General features: G+C 34.3%; 1 protein-coding gene across 1 annotated transcript in view; it reads right to left on the reverse strand.

The window, feature by feature from the left end:
• Positions 1–2,892: 2,892 nt before the first annotated feature.
• The window catches only part of LOC141685979 (uncharacterized), a 53,400-nt gene continuing 40,166 nt past the window's right edge, over positions 2,893–16,126 (reverse strand). Inside the window, exons 2-3 of the mRNA XM_074491049.1 lie at positions 3,908–4,006; positions 2,893–3,118 (exon numbers count right to left, since the gene is read on the reverse strand). Coding sequence (XP_074347150.1) covers positions 2,893–3,118; positions 3,908–4,006 — 325 coding nt within the window. The remainder of the gene's footprint in view (positions 3,119–3,907; positions 4,007–16,126) is intronic.

Below are 16,126 nucleotides of genomic sequence, written 5' to 3' on the forward strand. Positions count from 1 at the left end.
TTCTTTAATAAAATAAAGAATATTATTTAATAAATAAGCGGAGTCATAAGTCCTCAAATGAATATTCAAAATAATATTTATTAAATGAAATAAACGGAGTCATAAGTCCTCGAATGAATATTCAAAATAATATTCATTAAATAAAATAAACGGAGTCATAAGTCCTCGAATGAATATTCAAAATAATATTCATTAAATAAAATAAAGTTATCGAATAAACCTTATTCGATTAATAGTTTTGAAAACTATATCTATATATATATATATATATATATATTATACTCGGGAACATCGACTCCCGGTTTAGTAATATGTTCACCTTTGGGTCCCCTATATTAAGGGTATACGCAACTACTGCTTATCTCTAGGATAGGTATTATGCAACTTATAAGCATTGAATCAACAATAAGATATCAAGATTACGGAACAAGCATGCATATAAATATCATATCACATGCTCCAATATATCGCAAGATTTGCTAATAACAATCATGCACTTATCACAAGATAATGCATATACATATATACATCACAACAACAGTATAACGGGTAGAAAACTTGCCTGAGTGCTCCGGGGTAGACTTAAGCTTAGAGTGGGTCCGGTAACCTATGAACAACAACATAAGCCAGAATTAAACCACGGTCGCTTAAGAAACTAGACTTTAACCAATTGAACCCTAACGTTTGCTTATGGTCAGTTCTACGCTTAACAAATCACATAAGTCGTTCGAGTACCCTCGGCTCCACCATTTTTAATAAATTAACCATTAAGAATTTTAAGGCGATTCTTTCGCGAGTACTCTACTCAACTTCCTAATACACTTTACATAATTGTTTCATACTCCAATTAGTCATTTAAGGGCCTTAACCACGGTTTCAAAGTAAGGCGAGGGGTAATGGTTCGGTCGCGAAATGCCGTTACTTAAAACGGTCATTTCTCCTAAACCGTACATCGGATTCAAACGAACCACATATCAAAACGAAGCTTGTAACATGAACTATCTAAACATGGTACTGGTCAGTTCATGAAAGTGAGTGTTCTGGTGTAAAAGTTAAGCACAAAACAGTCTAAGGTAAATCGGGCATTACGACGGCTATGTTTACGCGATTACCAAAGTTTAAACTACTCCAATCAACCACAAATCAACCACAAATCAACCCATAACCACCAATACCACCAAAAGTCATCCAAACCTTACTAACTCAGTCCATAACCTCATGATTTTTCCAACTTATTCAATCTCAAACAAGAGCTACTAACTATACTTAAGGTTCATCAACCAACAACCAAGATTTATAACACAAAATCATAATAATTCCAACCAAACTCTAAACATACAAGAATCATGCTCTCATGAACTATAACAAACAAAACCAAACCTAATACTCAAAGTAAATTAGGGTTTGGAGGTGTTATACCTTCCTTGGAGTGATTAGAGTAGCTAGGAAGTCTTAGGGAGCCTCCTACAAGCTTGATCTTTCCAAAGAAATTAAGAACACAAAGTTAGGTTTTGAAGTTTCTAAAAGTCAGATTGAAAGAACTGTCAAAACGAGGGTCTTACCATGCTTATTTGGACGAGACTTGTGAACAAGAGTTGTAGGTCATCTCAATACCTTTCCAAAGAGCTATAGAACATACTATTTGAGTGAGTATTGAAGGAGATATGGTGGTTTGAAGTTGCTACTCTCGTTTTGGCCGAGAGCTTGCTTCTTTAAAATGAAAAGTCAAGTTTGTGTTATGATTTTTTGTTTTGTTTCTTTGTTTATGGCTTGGCTAATTTTGAGGATTTACCATGGTAAAAAATGAATGGCTCACAATCAACCAACAACACACTTCTTTTTGTCATGCTTAGGTCATCATTCTTATGTCATCCAATTGCCACATGTCTCTTCTTTGTGGTTTGATGATGTCACAATCTTTGGCTTCTTGTACAAGCTTGTCTCTTGGTCGCTTATTTGTTTTACGGTTCGCTTAACTTTCGTTCTTGTTCGTCGTTTGAGGGATCATATCCGGGATCTTATTACTTGGGTTCCCCTAAACCTTTCTCAATATTTTATATTCCTTTTTATGATCCCCTCTTAAAATCCTTGAATTTAAATTCTTTTTATCCTGTCACCTTATACTCAATTCTTTCGGTATCTGATGGATTTTCGGGAAAAATCAAAGTGTTTGAATTTGGATTCTGACGATCTTTACATACACTTATTTACTTTATGGAGTACTAATACGATCTTAGAATTTCCATAACAGTACTCCTATATAGCGTGTTCTGATAATTTTCCTTAATCAGCATCATCAGCAAAAGTTACTATTCATCCGTGTTTCAAAAATTTCCAAAAATTGGGGTTATTACAGATACCCAAGTAGTGTTGGGTACTTTCTTCTGATTAACAGATTTAATAGAAGTAGAATTTGATGATTCAGAAAGAACAGTGTTTATTGATTGATTTGAATGTTTCTTTTTAGCTGCAGACCCAATGTTAACTTCTTTGAGGTCTACTCAGCTTGTGGCAACTTGTCATTACTTTCATGTTGCAAGGAATGTAATTAAACTTGTCACAGAATGAGTAGGTATCTTCAGCCTTTGCTTCATGATACTTGCATGCTCCCACTCCTAGCTTACTAATAACCTTTATACAAAGGTGAGTTAGATGATTCACAGAGCCATACTGTTGACATTGTTTCCTGGGAGCATCTGCAGCAAATGTTAAGTTATTGCTTTTGTTTACACCAACCTTCCCATTCATATTCCTCTTTTTCTTTCCTACATTCACAGTTTTAATTTCCTTGACAGGTGTCTTGGAACCTTGATTGACCATGGGCTTCCTTTTAATTTCAACAACATGAGTGTTTTCATCAATTTTCTTTTCAGCATCCTCATCTGCAAGCTCCTACTTAATTATCATCTCATTCTCACTGAAATTAACCTCGCATGCCTTGAACAAAGGTGACTCAACTTTTTTTAGCATAACTGGAACATCTTCATTTGCAGTTGTTTTTCCTCTGTCACCTATAATTTTCTTGTTGCTATTCAAGGCATCATAGTCAAGGCCAATGGCTATATTAGCACATTGCTTGTTCTTCTCATGACACTGACCAACTAACTGAGAAGCATTCCTGAAAGACTTCAACCTCACTTCATTATTCTCTATCTTTTCCCTCAACACAGCTTCTATTTTACTAGCACACTTCAGCTTATTCTTCAAATATTCATTTTCCTGCTAGACAGTTTCAAGCTCAACAAGTTGTAATTCCAAATCCTTATTTTCAATCTCAAGCTTCTCATTAGCTTTTGACAGCCTATTAACCTCATCAGTAGCTTCCACCATGCTAGTATGGATGTGGAACATCTCTATGCTCATCTTTTCAACAGTCTCTTTATATTGACTTATATTAAAATCAATAGTAGTGAGAGTTGGTACCTCAGATTTTGATGAGGATGATTCTCCTTGCTCATGAGCCATTAGTGCATAGTTTCCAAACTCCTCATTCTCATCTTCATCATCAGTATTATCCCAACTTTTTCCTTCTGCAATGTAAGCTTTTTCCTGTTGCTTCTTCAAGAGAGCTTCATACTTTGCCTCCAACTTCAGATATGCTTTATCCTTCTTCACTTTCTTAGGCTTCTTGCACTCAGTAGCAAGGTGACCCAATTCATCACAATTGAAGCTTATCTTTGATCTGTCAACATATCCAGTCTTTTAGCCACCTTTGGTAGCTGAGTTATACTGAGTCTTTGGCTTCCAGTTGTTATTGTTGGAAGACTGTCCCCTGTTCTTGAAAAACCTAGGCTTCTTGACTCTAATGTTAAAGAATTTCCTAGACAAGTAAGCCATGGATTGGTCCAATTCATCTAGCTCATCCAAGGTATAAAAATCATATTCCTCCAACTCCAAAACAACTTACTTCTGAGGTCCTTTGTTCTTTTGCTCCACAGCTTGGATAACTGGAACTTGAGCATCTTGTTCATCTTCAATTGCTTCACTGTCATTAACAACTAAGGCACTGGAACCATCAACAACATGTCCATGGTTTTCCTTTAATGACTTTCTTTGTAGCATTTCAAGTTCATAAGTTTGAAGATCTCATATAAAACTTCCAGGGTTATTCTACTCAAATCTCTTCCTTCTCTACTAGCTGATATTTTAAGTTCAAGGTGGTCGGGAAGAGCTAGCAAGAACTTTAGGTTAACCTCCTCAGCTTCATAATATTTATCATGAAGCTACAAGTCATTTATCAATTTATTAAACCTTTCAAAAACTTCAGTAATTCCTTCTTTGGGATTTGCCATAAATCCCTCATACTAAGACATCAGTATCCTTTTTTGGTTTGATTTAACTTCCTTTGTACCCTCACACAGAATCTCAATCTTCTCCCAAATTTGTTTGGCTGTGTCACAATTGATAACATTGTTGTATATAACATTATCAAGTGACTCTATCAGAATTAGTTGTAGACCGCAATCTAGGGAGTCTTTTTCCTTTTCAGTTTCAGTGTATTTTGAAGGGTCTTTAGGGGCATAATGAGCTGGGATGACCATATCTCCATTAGTAGATCCATCAACCCTTTCCAGGGGGGTGAAATGACCATTCTTGAGAATCTGTATATATAATGGGTTGGTCATCCTTATGAACAACAGCATCTTCTTTTTCCGGAGTGTGTAGTTGATTCTATCAAAGGATGGTATCTTGATACTACTTATCTTTTGTGCACTCATACTTCCAAGATCTAGATTTGTTTCCTTTCAAATTTTTCTTTGATACCACTTGTTAAATAATAAGTGCAACACAGGGGGTGAATGTGTTTTGGATATTTTTAAGCCTTTTTAGATTTGATTGGTTGTGTGAACAAAGCAGATAAGAAATACAGTTATATTATGTTAGTAAAAATAAGAAAGCAAACACAATATTTCAAAACTCACTTAATTTTGTATTAAAATTAAGTTAGGTCTTGCTACAAATCTTGGGTTATTTGTAAGTAAAGAACTCAGCTTCTATATTGAGAGAATACAAGAACTATGAATCTGTTTGTTACTCCTAAACTAAGGACCAGTGCATGCTTTGTACACTAGCAGCACGAGTTTACAAAACTTGCACTAAAATGTACTAAACTCTTTTCTAAAGCAATATTTTTCTATTTCCATTTCTAGCTTAGAAAATATGTGCAGAATCGTGTAGGTCTGTAACCATCCTTTGTCTAGTTAATCTTGGCCCTTGATCTTGTATTCTCCCCAGCTACTTTGTAGACTTTTCAATCTAATAGATTGATCGTTTGTTGACTGGTAATTTTGAATCTTCATTCATTTGCATTCTGTATTTGAGATTCATATCGAGATCTCCAGTATTTCAATAGAGAATTGACATCTCGATAAATATAATGACTTATCGAGATCTCTGAGTTCTCTATAGGTACATTTGACTTGTCGAGGTCTCTTGATATTTGCATGCTAAATGACTTGTCGATATGTCTGAGATCTTTACATGTAGAATTGCCCTGTCGATATATCAGAGATCTCTATATACATTTTGACTTGTCGATATCTCTAAGATCTCTAATGATAATTTGACTTGTAGATATCTCCAATATTCACATCTTCATTTTGACTTGTCGATATCTCTAAGTTCTCTACATACAGAAATGACTTGTCGATATCTCCAATCTTCATATCTTCATTTGACTTATCGATATCTCTGAGACTTCTATATAAGCCATTTTGGACTTCTCGATAAGTCATTCTGGAGTTCTCGAATGACTTCTCTATATTTCTTGATATGTGACTTGTCGATATCTTGGTTTAGAACATTCTTTATAAAACAGATTTATTCCACTCCAAGCTTCTGTATCATTGTTGGTGAGACTGCGTAGCTGTATGAACAGTTATGTGATAACTCAACTTGAGAACAACGCTAGAATAGGACAGGTTAATAATACTACGACAACATAAGAAATTAGAAGAAATGAAGATTAGGAAAATATAAAGAATCAAAAATTAAAAGAAAGCTTGAAGTCTGTTTACAGGTCACTGAAAGAAGCTCATTAATATGTTCATGCCTCAGTGGAGAATAAAGGTTAAAGACTTTCAGGGTTTCAGATATGATGCATATTCAGTGTATAAAGTGTTACCAGAAGATTTCAGTGTATTGGCATTGATTGAAGATAGATAGTGTTCGAAGCATAGGAATCTGAAGAATTGAAGACAGGGTATAAACAAAGGTTAAAGAAGACAGCTGCAGTCTTGAAGTTATACTCACTAACAGGAGTTCATTTATATGTTCAAGCGTCGGTGAAGAACAGTGAATGAAGTATTCAAGTTTGTAGTAGCAATGAAGATGTTGTCTAAAGTACCAGAAAGGATTCTAGTGAAAGTACATTTATTTATTGACAGTCAGTGTCTGAAGCGATAAAGTTGTTGCAAGCTTAACAATGTAATCAAAGCCATAATACGAAGACCTGAATCAAAGTTAGTAGTCTGTGAACCAGACTAGTTGCACTAGGCGTCAACATCTCGTAAAAGGAATCTGGATATTATTTTTAGGAGAATTGTTAAGTTGAGGAACGTACTTGGATTGAACGTTTATCTGTTAAAGTATGAGAAGAGGTGCGCAGGGTATACAACTAAACAACTCGAGGGATTGGCCGAGTTCAAAGTTTAACTGTTAAATTACATAAATTTATTTAATGGACTTTAATATAATTTATTTAATAAACTTAAAATGATTTATCTTATAAACTTTAAATAAGTTTATTTTATAAATCCAAATTAGTTTATTTATATAAGTTATATTTAAGTTTATTTTATAAATTAATTTAGTTACAATTTAAACTTAAATAAAAAGAAAAAAAAGAAAGAAAAAGAAAAAGAAAACAAGAAAAAGAAAAAGAAAACAAGAAAAAGAAAAAGAAAACAAGAAAAAGAAAAAGAAAACAAAAAGACAACAAAAAGAAAAAAAAGAAAAAGAAAAAAAAGGAAATGAAGACCACGCAAGTAAACCAAAACAAATCAAGTGATTTGTTTTGTTTTTGGTTAAGTACCTGTACTTGTACATCAGGTCGCAAGTAACTCAATGAGTTACTTGGTCGCAAGTAACAGGAGGGGTTCAAATATTTCTAAGGCAAAAAAATCCTCCCACTTGGTAACTCCTGGTCGCAAGTAAACCTTGTGAAAATAAACTGAGTACAATTCATCCCTCTGTGTGCGCAAGTAAGTGATAGAAGACCTGTCGCAACTAACTCCTCAGCCACTACTTTATTGTACAATCAATTATTTATGTGGTTCATTTTTAGCCACACATTTGAATTGAAATTCTACACAGCAGCAGATCAAGCAATCAAACTTTTATGTTCATCTTCTCTCCCAAAGAGCTGGTGAAAATAGAAGCAAAGAAAGACAGAGGAGATACACACTCAGATTCATATTCGTTAATCTTCTCACCAGAGTAACGTTATAATGCCCGATTTAACTCTTGTATAATTCAGAGGGGCATTATAATCGTTACCCGGTAATTAAATCCTTGCATAAACAAAAGCTAGATTATTGTATAGGATTTAATTTGTTGATCTTTGTAGAAGCTAGAAACTTTGTTGTTCTTAGATTGTAGCCGATTAATTTTATTTATCGGAGTGTAGCAACACCCTCGCGGATTTATATATGAATATATATTTCCCTGAATATCTTGTGTTCCTCGTTTTACTATTCCAAACACTATTCACCTCAAGAACACGAAACCACTAACCGAACACTAAATTTTATATCTGTAAAATATTCGAAAGAATTTTTTAATTTAGTGAGTATCGTATTCAACCCCCCCTTCTATGATACTTCGAATCCTAACAATCATTTCTATGAGGCATGATCTAACTTGATCTTCCTCCAGAGTTTATTCCTTAGGCTTGAACTATTTACAGAAAAATACTTCAGTCCAATTTTCTAACCATCTTTACAGACTCAAGTAATACAATATAAAATACAAAGTTGATTATCAACCAACTAAATCTTAGGGATGTCAATTTGACTTGGTCTTGTTATTGTATTGGCATGTCTTGCACAACAAAGTTAATTTTGACTTTGGTGGAAAGAAGAAATAATCTACTATAAATCATATTTAAAAAAGAATTCAAATTTGTAACCTATATACATTATATCTATATATATGGATATATATATATATATATTGTTTATATTTATAAAATTATTAATTTACATTTTACTTGGGCCGTTAATAATCTTCTAACTTTTTATTATCTTATACTTTTAGCGAGAATATTACTTTACAACCTTGGCCCAAGTTGGCACCGCCGAAATTTATTACTAAAGCGATATTATTATTTTATCAGATATTACTTAATCCAAGTTTAACGGTATAAAATTTATACTTAAATAATGATTTTACAAAACATTAAAAATATTTTATTTATAATTGTATTCAATATGTTCTAAGAAAGTCACATTTTAATAATATTTTGATTTTTAACAAATATTTTACTTTTGACAATGTTATATTTAGACATTGGCATTACTCGATGTTAGGAATATGTTGTAGGCTTGATGATAACTTAACAAAATACTCTAAGTAGATAAGTTAAATGATATGTGTAACTATCTTTTGATGGAGTAGCTTGTATTAAACAAGTATGTAGCACATTCATGTATACTCTAATATCTTAGAGGATTAGAAATTGTTAGACATTCTAAGTCATGTTGGCTACCAGAAAGATATGCAGAACATGTTGGCTAATTATAAATAAGTGATGCCTGGTAATTCTACATAAGTGAAAGGGTATCAACTGCTAAGGAAATACTACCAACGGATAATCTGCAAAGCTCTCAACGGATGATTCAAGGCACCTTCAACGGATGATCCATAACAGACTCAACGAATAATGCTGAAGTCTCAAGGAATATCAGATTCACGTAGCAGTTGAAAGCGACTTGACAGTCACATGGGTTGGTTGTATACAAAAGGAATGTGGCAGCCTATAATTAGGGTTATGAAGATTAAGAAGAATTTCCATTTCCATGCAAAACAGAGACATTGAAAGATGCTATATCTATCTGGATTGCATGGGACAGGGAAATGAAGAAACATGTGATTAGACCTAAATAATAGATTTATATTTTATCGTATTACACATGTAACTTGGTGATATATAAACCAAGCGTAGCAAAAAGTTAAATATGAGAGATTGACACATTCAACACAAGCAAGAACTAGAGAGCATGGTAAGTTGTATCTTTTAGAACTCTCAAGTTTAGTTTGTAAGAACTCTTGTAAGCAGCTGTGTATTTTTGCATCACAGAGATCGTCCTCATTTATATATATCTCCGGTGGAAATATCAATCCACCAGAAAGTTTGTAAACACCCTTGTTTATTTACTTTGTGTTTGAATACTTGAATTCATCTTATCCACAACTAGTTTATTCAAACACTGTTATATATATTTGTAAGAAGTTTTTAAATTTCCAAAAAGAAACCAGAATTCCATTCAACCCCCCTTCTGTAATTTCGTTGTTAGATTGTTCGGAATAACAATTGGTATCAGAGCAAGCTCTTAACACACTAAGAGTTTAAAGATCAAAATATTTAACAACATGAGTAGGACGGATGTTGGAGTGAAGATCCTTTTTTCTGGATAAAGACAACTATCACCATTGGAAGACAAAAATGCACCTGCATCTTTTCTCTTAAGATGAAAGGTATGTTGACTACATTGATAAAGGCCCTCTTGTTCCTCGAAGAGATGCTATAGATATTGAAGGTGCCGCAGAAAATGAGCAAAGCATTCCAAAGCCACAATCAGAATGGACAAATGAAGACATTGAGCAAGTGCACAAAGATAAAAAGGCTATGAACATTCTGTTCAATGGTCTTGATGGAGATATGTTTGACAATATCATCAACTGTAAATCTGCTAAGGACATTTGGGATACAATTCAAATCATATGTGATGGAACTAAACAAGTGAGGAAAAACAATATGCAACTTCTAATCCAGCCATATGATCACTTTCATTGTGAAGACAGTGAATCTTTAAGTGACATTTTTAGTAGATTTCAAAAACTACTAAATGCACTGAAGCTGCATGGAAGAATCTACCAGACAAAAGATTCAATCCTGAAATTCCTTAGATCTCTACCAAAAGAATGGAAGCCTATGACTGTTTCTCTTAGAAATTTTCAAGATTATAAGGAGTTTACTTTAGAGAGACCGTTATGAGCATGAGTTGGAACAAGATGAGCAGTTAGAGAAAGGAAGGAAGAAGGGAGGATCTATTGCATTGGTAGATGAACAAGAGATAGTGAAAAAGATGAAGGTTAAAGCTGTGGAATCTACACCAAACTCAAGTGTTTGTGAAGGCAAAGGAAAAGGGCTAATGGATGAGCATGAAGATAATCTTAGTCAGGATGAAATGGAGGACATAGATGAACATCTAGCTTTCCTATCAAGAAGATTTCCCAAGCTCAAATTCAAAAAGAATTTTGGAGCAACCAAGCCAAATAGAAACATGGTGGATAAATCTAAAATCAAGTGTTTCAAATATGGATTGAGCGGTCATTTTGTAAATGAATGCAGAAAGCCTGATTCTGAGTAAAGAAAGTTTAATCTTGTGGATTACAAAAAGAAATATTTTGATTTTCTCAAACGAAAGGAAAGGGCTTTCCTTACTCAAGAAAATGATTGGGCAGCTGATGGGGTAGATGAAGAAGAAGAAACAAGTTATGTCAATCTAGCTCTAATGGCTAAATCAGATGAAGCAGAGGTCAGTTCTTCAAGCAGTCAGGGAAACAGAAAGAGTCTGTGGTATATAGATAGTGGATGCTCAAGGCACATGACTGGAGACTCTACCCTGTTCACTAAGTTCAAGGAGAGAGATGGACCAAGTATTACTTTTGGAGATGACAACAAAGGGTATATTGTGGGATATGGCTTGATTCTAAGGAGAATGTCATTATTGAAGAAGTTTCTCTAGTGGATGGACTCAAACACAATCTTCTGAGTGTCAGCCAACTATGTAATGAAGGCAACTCTGTACCCTTCAATTCAGAAGCCTGTGTTGTTATAAACAAGGAGAACAACAAAGTGGTTCTCACAGGAGTGAGAAAAGAAAATGTGTACCTAGATGACTTCAACTTATCCAATGCAGATTCTATCACTTGTCTTTTCAGCAAAGCAAGTCAAGATGAAAGTTGGTTGTGGCACAAGAAGTTGTCCCACCTGAACTTCAAGACTATGAATGAATTAGTCTGAAAAGACCTAGTAAGAGGCATTCCTCAAGTTGAGTTCTCAAAAGATGGATTGTGTGATGCCTGTCAAAAGGGAAAAAAATCTAAAGATGAAGCTAGTGAAATTATTATCAATTATATAAGGCAAGTCAACAATCATCATGATCTAAAGGTTAGAAGAATCAGGAGTGACTATGGAACTGAGTTCAAGAATTCTGCAATGAGGTTGTTTTTGAAGAAAATGGGATTATGCATGAGTTTTTAGCAGCAAGGACTCGACAATAAAATGAAGTGGTGGAAAGAAATGATAGATCTCTTATTGAAGCTGCAAAGACAATGCTAGAAGAATCAAAGTTACCAATTTATTTTTGGGCAGAAGCTGTAAATACTGCATGCTACACTCAGAATATTTTTTTGGTCAATCAAGTAAAATGCATGACTCCTTATCAATTGTTCAAGAACAGGAAACCAACACTTAACTTTCTTCATGTCTTTGGATGCAAATGCTACATTCTAAGGAATCAAAATGAGCAACATGGAAAGTTTGATGCCAAAGCTGATGAAGGTATATTTGTTGGATATGTTGTAGGGAAAGCATATAGGGTCTGTAATCTTAGAACCAATATTATTATAGAATCTGTACATGTTGTGTTTGATGATAAGAAGATTGAAGGACTTCAAGATGAAGGTTTCCATGAAAGCCTCAAATTTAACAATGTCGAGATGAACTCTGATGAAAGTGATGATGAAAGTGATCAAGAAATAATTTCTTAGGAAAATGCAGAAAAATCAGTAACAAATGAAGCATAAGGTGCATCATCCGTCGAAAAATAAACTGCATCATCCGTCAAAAGGCAAAATTTAACATCCGTTGAGCCATCAATAGGAGTTAAAAGTCATTTTAGATCACACATAGAAAGGACCCCAACCTCAAGTCAAAGATCCACAAACTGAGGGGGAGTTTCTTCTAATCAAAACTCAGTCACACATCAAGACAACTTTAAGGCCTCTTTATCTAGAGATAATCTACCATAACAAAGGAAATGGACTAAAGATTACCCATTTGAACTAATTATTGGTGATGCATCTTCAAGAGTGCAAACAAGGAAAACAACTCAAGATGAATGTCTATATAGCAGCTTCCTGTCACAGGAAGAACCAAAAAAGGTAGAAGAAGCTTTGTTGAATCCTGATTGGGTTTTAGCTATGCAAGAAGAGATAAACCAATTTGAAAGAAATTGAGTATGAAAGCTCGTACCCAAACCAAAAGGCAAGAATCATATTGACACCAAATGGGTATTTAGAAACAAGATGGATGAGAATGGCATAGTCATAAGGAATAAAGCCAAGAATTGTTGCTAAAGCTATTTTCAACATGAAGGGATAGATTCTGATCAAACTTTTGCTCTTATTGCAAGACTTGAAGCTATCAGAATTTTTCTAGCCTATGCAGCCCATGCCAATTTCAAAGTCTATCAAATCGATGTAAATAGTGCCTTTCTAAATGGAGATTTGGAGGAGGAATTCTATGTCAGTCATCCTTCTGGTTTTGAAGATCCTAATTTTCCAGAACCTGCCTACTATCTTTTGAAAGCACTCTATGGTTTGAAGCAAGCACCTAGAGCCTGGTATGACACTCTATCAAAATTTCTTCTAGAAAATCATTTCACAAGAGGTATTGTTGACAAAACTCTTTTCTTTAGAAATGTTAATGGCTCTAGTATACTTGTTCAATTTTATGTAGATGATATTATATTTGGCTCTACAGATGAAAAACTTTATAAAGTAAATATGAAATGAGCATGATGGGAGAACTAACTTACTTTTTTCGTCTCCAAGTTAAGCAAGTTAGTAATGGAATATTCATTAGACAAACCAAATTCATTTATGATCTTTTAAAAAAAATTGACTTAATGGATTGCACATCTGCAAAAACTCTCATGGCCACTACCACTAAACTTGAAATAAACACAACTGAAAAGTCTCTAGATATTTTAAATTATAGAGGCGTGATAGGTTCACTTTTATATTTAAAAGCCAGTAGGCCAGATATAATATGTTAGGAGCAATTGATGATACCAAGTAGAAACTATCAGAAGTTCATTTCAGAACTTATATCAACGGATGATGATGACATCGACGGATGATGATATCGACGGATAAAGATATCGACGGATGATGATGTCAATGGATGATATAATCAGTATTTGTCACATCAGTTGATCTTCAAGAAGGAAAAGGAAACATGAACTCAAGGCGGTGAAGGATGTTAGATATATTTGATAATGTCATGTGTAATATGATTTGTGTTTAGTTTTCAGATCTTACCTAACAGGACAAATCAGTACTTAACTGGAAATCAACACTTATACTGAAGACAGAACTTAAGATATCAGAACTTAAGTGATCAGAACTTAAGTTATCAGAAGATATTTATCAGGAGATAATATCAGGACTTAAGATGACTTTCAGATAAGGCAGGCGGCTGATTGAAAGGAAAGAAGATCGAGACTGAGACAAAAAGAAATATGCATGAAGAAGGAATTCTATGAAGAATAGAATACTTGGAAGAAAAGATAACTAGTTGATATATTTTAGGAAGCATAATTATATTCCATATCAATTAGAACATTATCTTGTAACTGTGTAGTATATAAACACAGGCATAGGGTTTACACTATAAGTGTTATCATTATCGAAGTTATTATTCTTTGTAACCCTAGCAGATCTCGTGATAATTTGTTCATCACTGAAGGAGGACAGTTTCATATTGTAACAGAGTTTATTGTGTTGAATAAAATCTATTTTCTGTTACTTGAGTTCTTATATTTGATTTGATTGTGCTAAACACTGTATTCAACCCCCTTCTACAGTGTGTGTGACCTAACAAGTGGTATCAGAACGATCTGTTAACACAAAAACAGTGTAAGATCCAAAAACAATCATGTCTGAAGAAAAAACTCCAACCAAGCCCACCAAAACTGAAGAACCTCCAAAAACCATAACCCATAGTCGATATGAGACTATAAGAGTTCCCATGTTGAAACCTTCTTAGTATTCCATATGGAAAGTGAAGATGGCTATGTTTCTGGAAGCTACAGATCCAGAATATCTCGACAGGATTAATGAAGGACCATATATGCCAACCAAACTCTCTGTGGAAGTTGCAGGTCAGCCATCAAAGTCTGTACCAAAGGAGAAAAGTGATTACACTGCTGAAGATATCTCATCGATTGTGAAGGATGCAAAGGTAAGACACTTGCTGCATAGTGCCATTGATAATGTCATGTCAAACAGGGTAATTCAATGCAAGACTACAAAAGAGATATGGGATGCTTCGGAAACAAGGTGTCAGGGAACTGATTCAATCAAGAAGGACAGGAAGACTATACTCACTCAAGAGTATGCGCACTTTGACTCAAAGCCTGATGAGTCATTAACTGATTTATATGACAGATTTGTCAAACTCTTGAATGATTTGTCACTAGTTGACAAAGAGTATGATATTGAAGATTCAAATCTTAAATTCCTGTTAGCTCTTCCTGAAAGATGGGATTTGAAGGCCATAATAATAAGAGACAACTATAATCTTGATGAAACAACTCTTGATGAAATTTATGGGATGTTCAAGACTCATGAACTTGAGATGGAACAAAGAAGCAAGAGGAATGGAAGAAAGTCAAGGACGGTTGCTTTTGTGGATGAGGAGGAAAGTCCCAAAGTTGCTGCCTCAAAGAAAGGCAAGGGAAAGGCTCTCATCACAAAGTCTGATACTGAGTCATCAAGTTCTGATAGTGATGACAACTCAGAAACTGAAAGTATACCTGAGATGGACCTTGATGAGGAGATGATGAAGCTGTGTGCTCTTATGGTGAAAGAAATCACAAAGATTGCATACATGAAATTTAGGAGAGGAAATAAATTTTCCAGGAAAGGTGCAAGTTCTGATAAAAAAAGGTTTCATAAAATCTGAAGGCAAAGGAGGAAAGTCTGACAGAGGAGATTACTCAAATGTTAAATGCTACAACTATGGTGAGAAATGCCACATATCTCCAGATTGCAGAAAAGGGAAAGGTCACAAAGGCAAGGCTCTTGTCACAAAGAAGAAAAGCTGGTCAGATACTTCAGATTCTGAGGATGAGGAAAACTATGCCTTGATGAAAAATGCTGATAGCAGTTCTGATACTGCTGACTTAAAGGTACCTCAAACTACTTATGCCTTTCATACTGATAATATTACTGAGTTGAGAAGATATCTTAAAATCATGTTCATTAGTTATAAAGATCGAACTTTAACATGTGAAAGATTAACTTCTGAAAATCTTTCTTATAAAAAGAGGAATGATTATTTAGAAAAAGAGTTAGTCATGTTCCATCAAACTCAGAAAGATAGAGATGATGCCTTTTATGTTAGGGATGAAGTGTTAAAAATGAATGAATCTCTAAAAACTGAGTTTGAAAAGGAAAGAGAGATTATCAGGACTTGGACTAAGTCTGGTAAAGCAACTCAGGATATTCTTAGTAGTTGAAACTGGAAAGAGGGCTTAGGTTATAGAGATGATAAGAACAGTAAGGAAATTGTAGAAACCGAGCCTATAGTTGTTAAACAAAAACCAAAGGTAAATCCTGTTAAGTTTGTAACTGCAAAGTCTGATATTGATAAATCAGAAGTTAAGGAGAAAGTAACTTCTGACAAACCTAAACAGGATAAGCCAACTGAAGTTAACATAGGCTTAATGACTAAGAAGCAGCTTAAGCATAAGCTGAAAGATGTTAAGAATGTAAACAAGGTAAATCCACCTAGGAAAAATAGGAATGGAAAGGAAGGTGTGAACAAAAGTAACAATTATAAGCCTGTTCCTAATGCTCCTAGAAAAACATGTCATAACTGAGGAAATTCTAA

This window comes from Apium graveolens, chromosome 9 (assembly GCF_009905375.1).
Source record: "Apium graveolens cultivar Ventura chromosome 9, ASM990537v1, whole genome shotgun sequence".
Lineage (NCBI taxonomy): Eukaryota > Viridiplantae > Streptophyta > Magnoliopsida > Apiales > Apiaceae > Apium > Apium graveolens.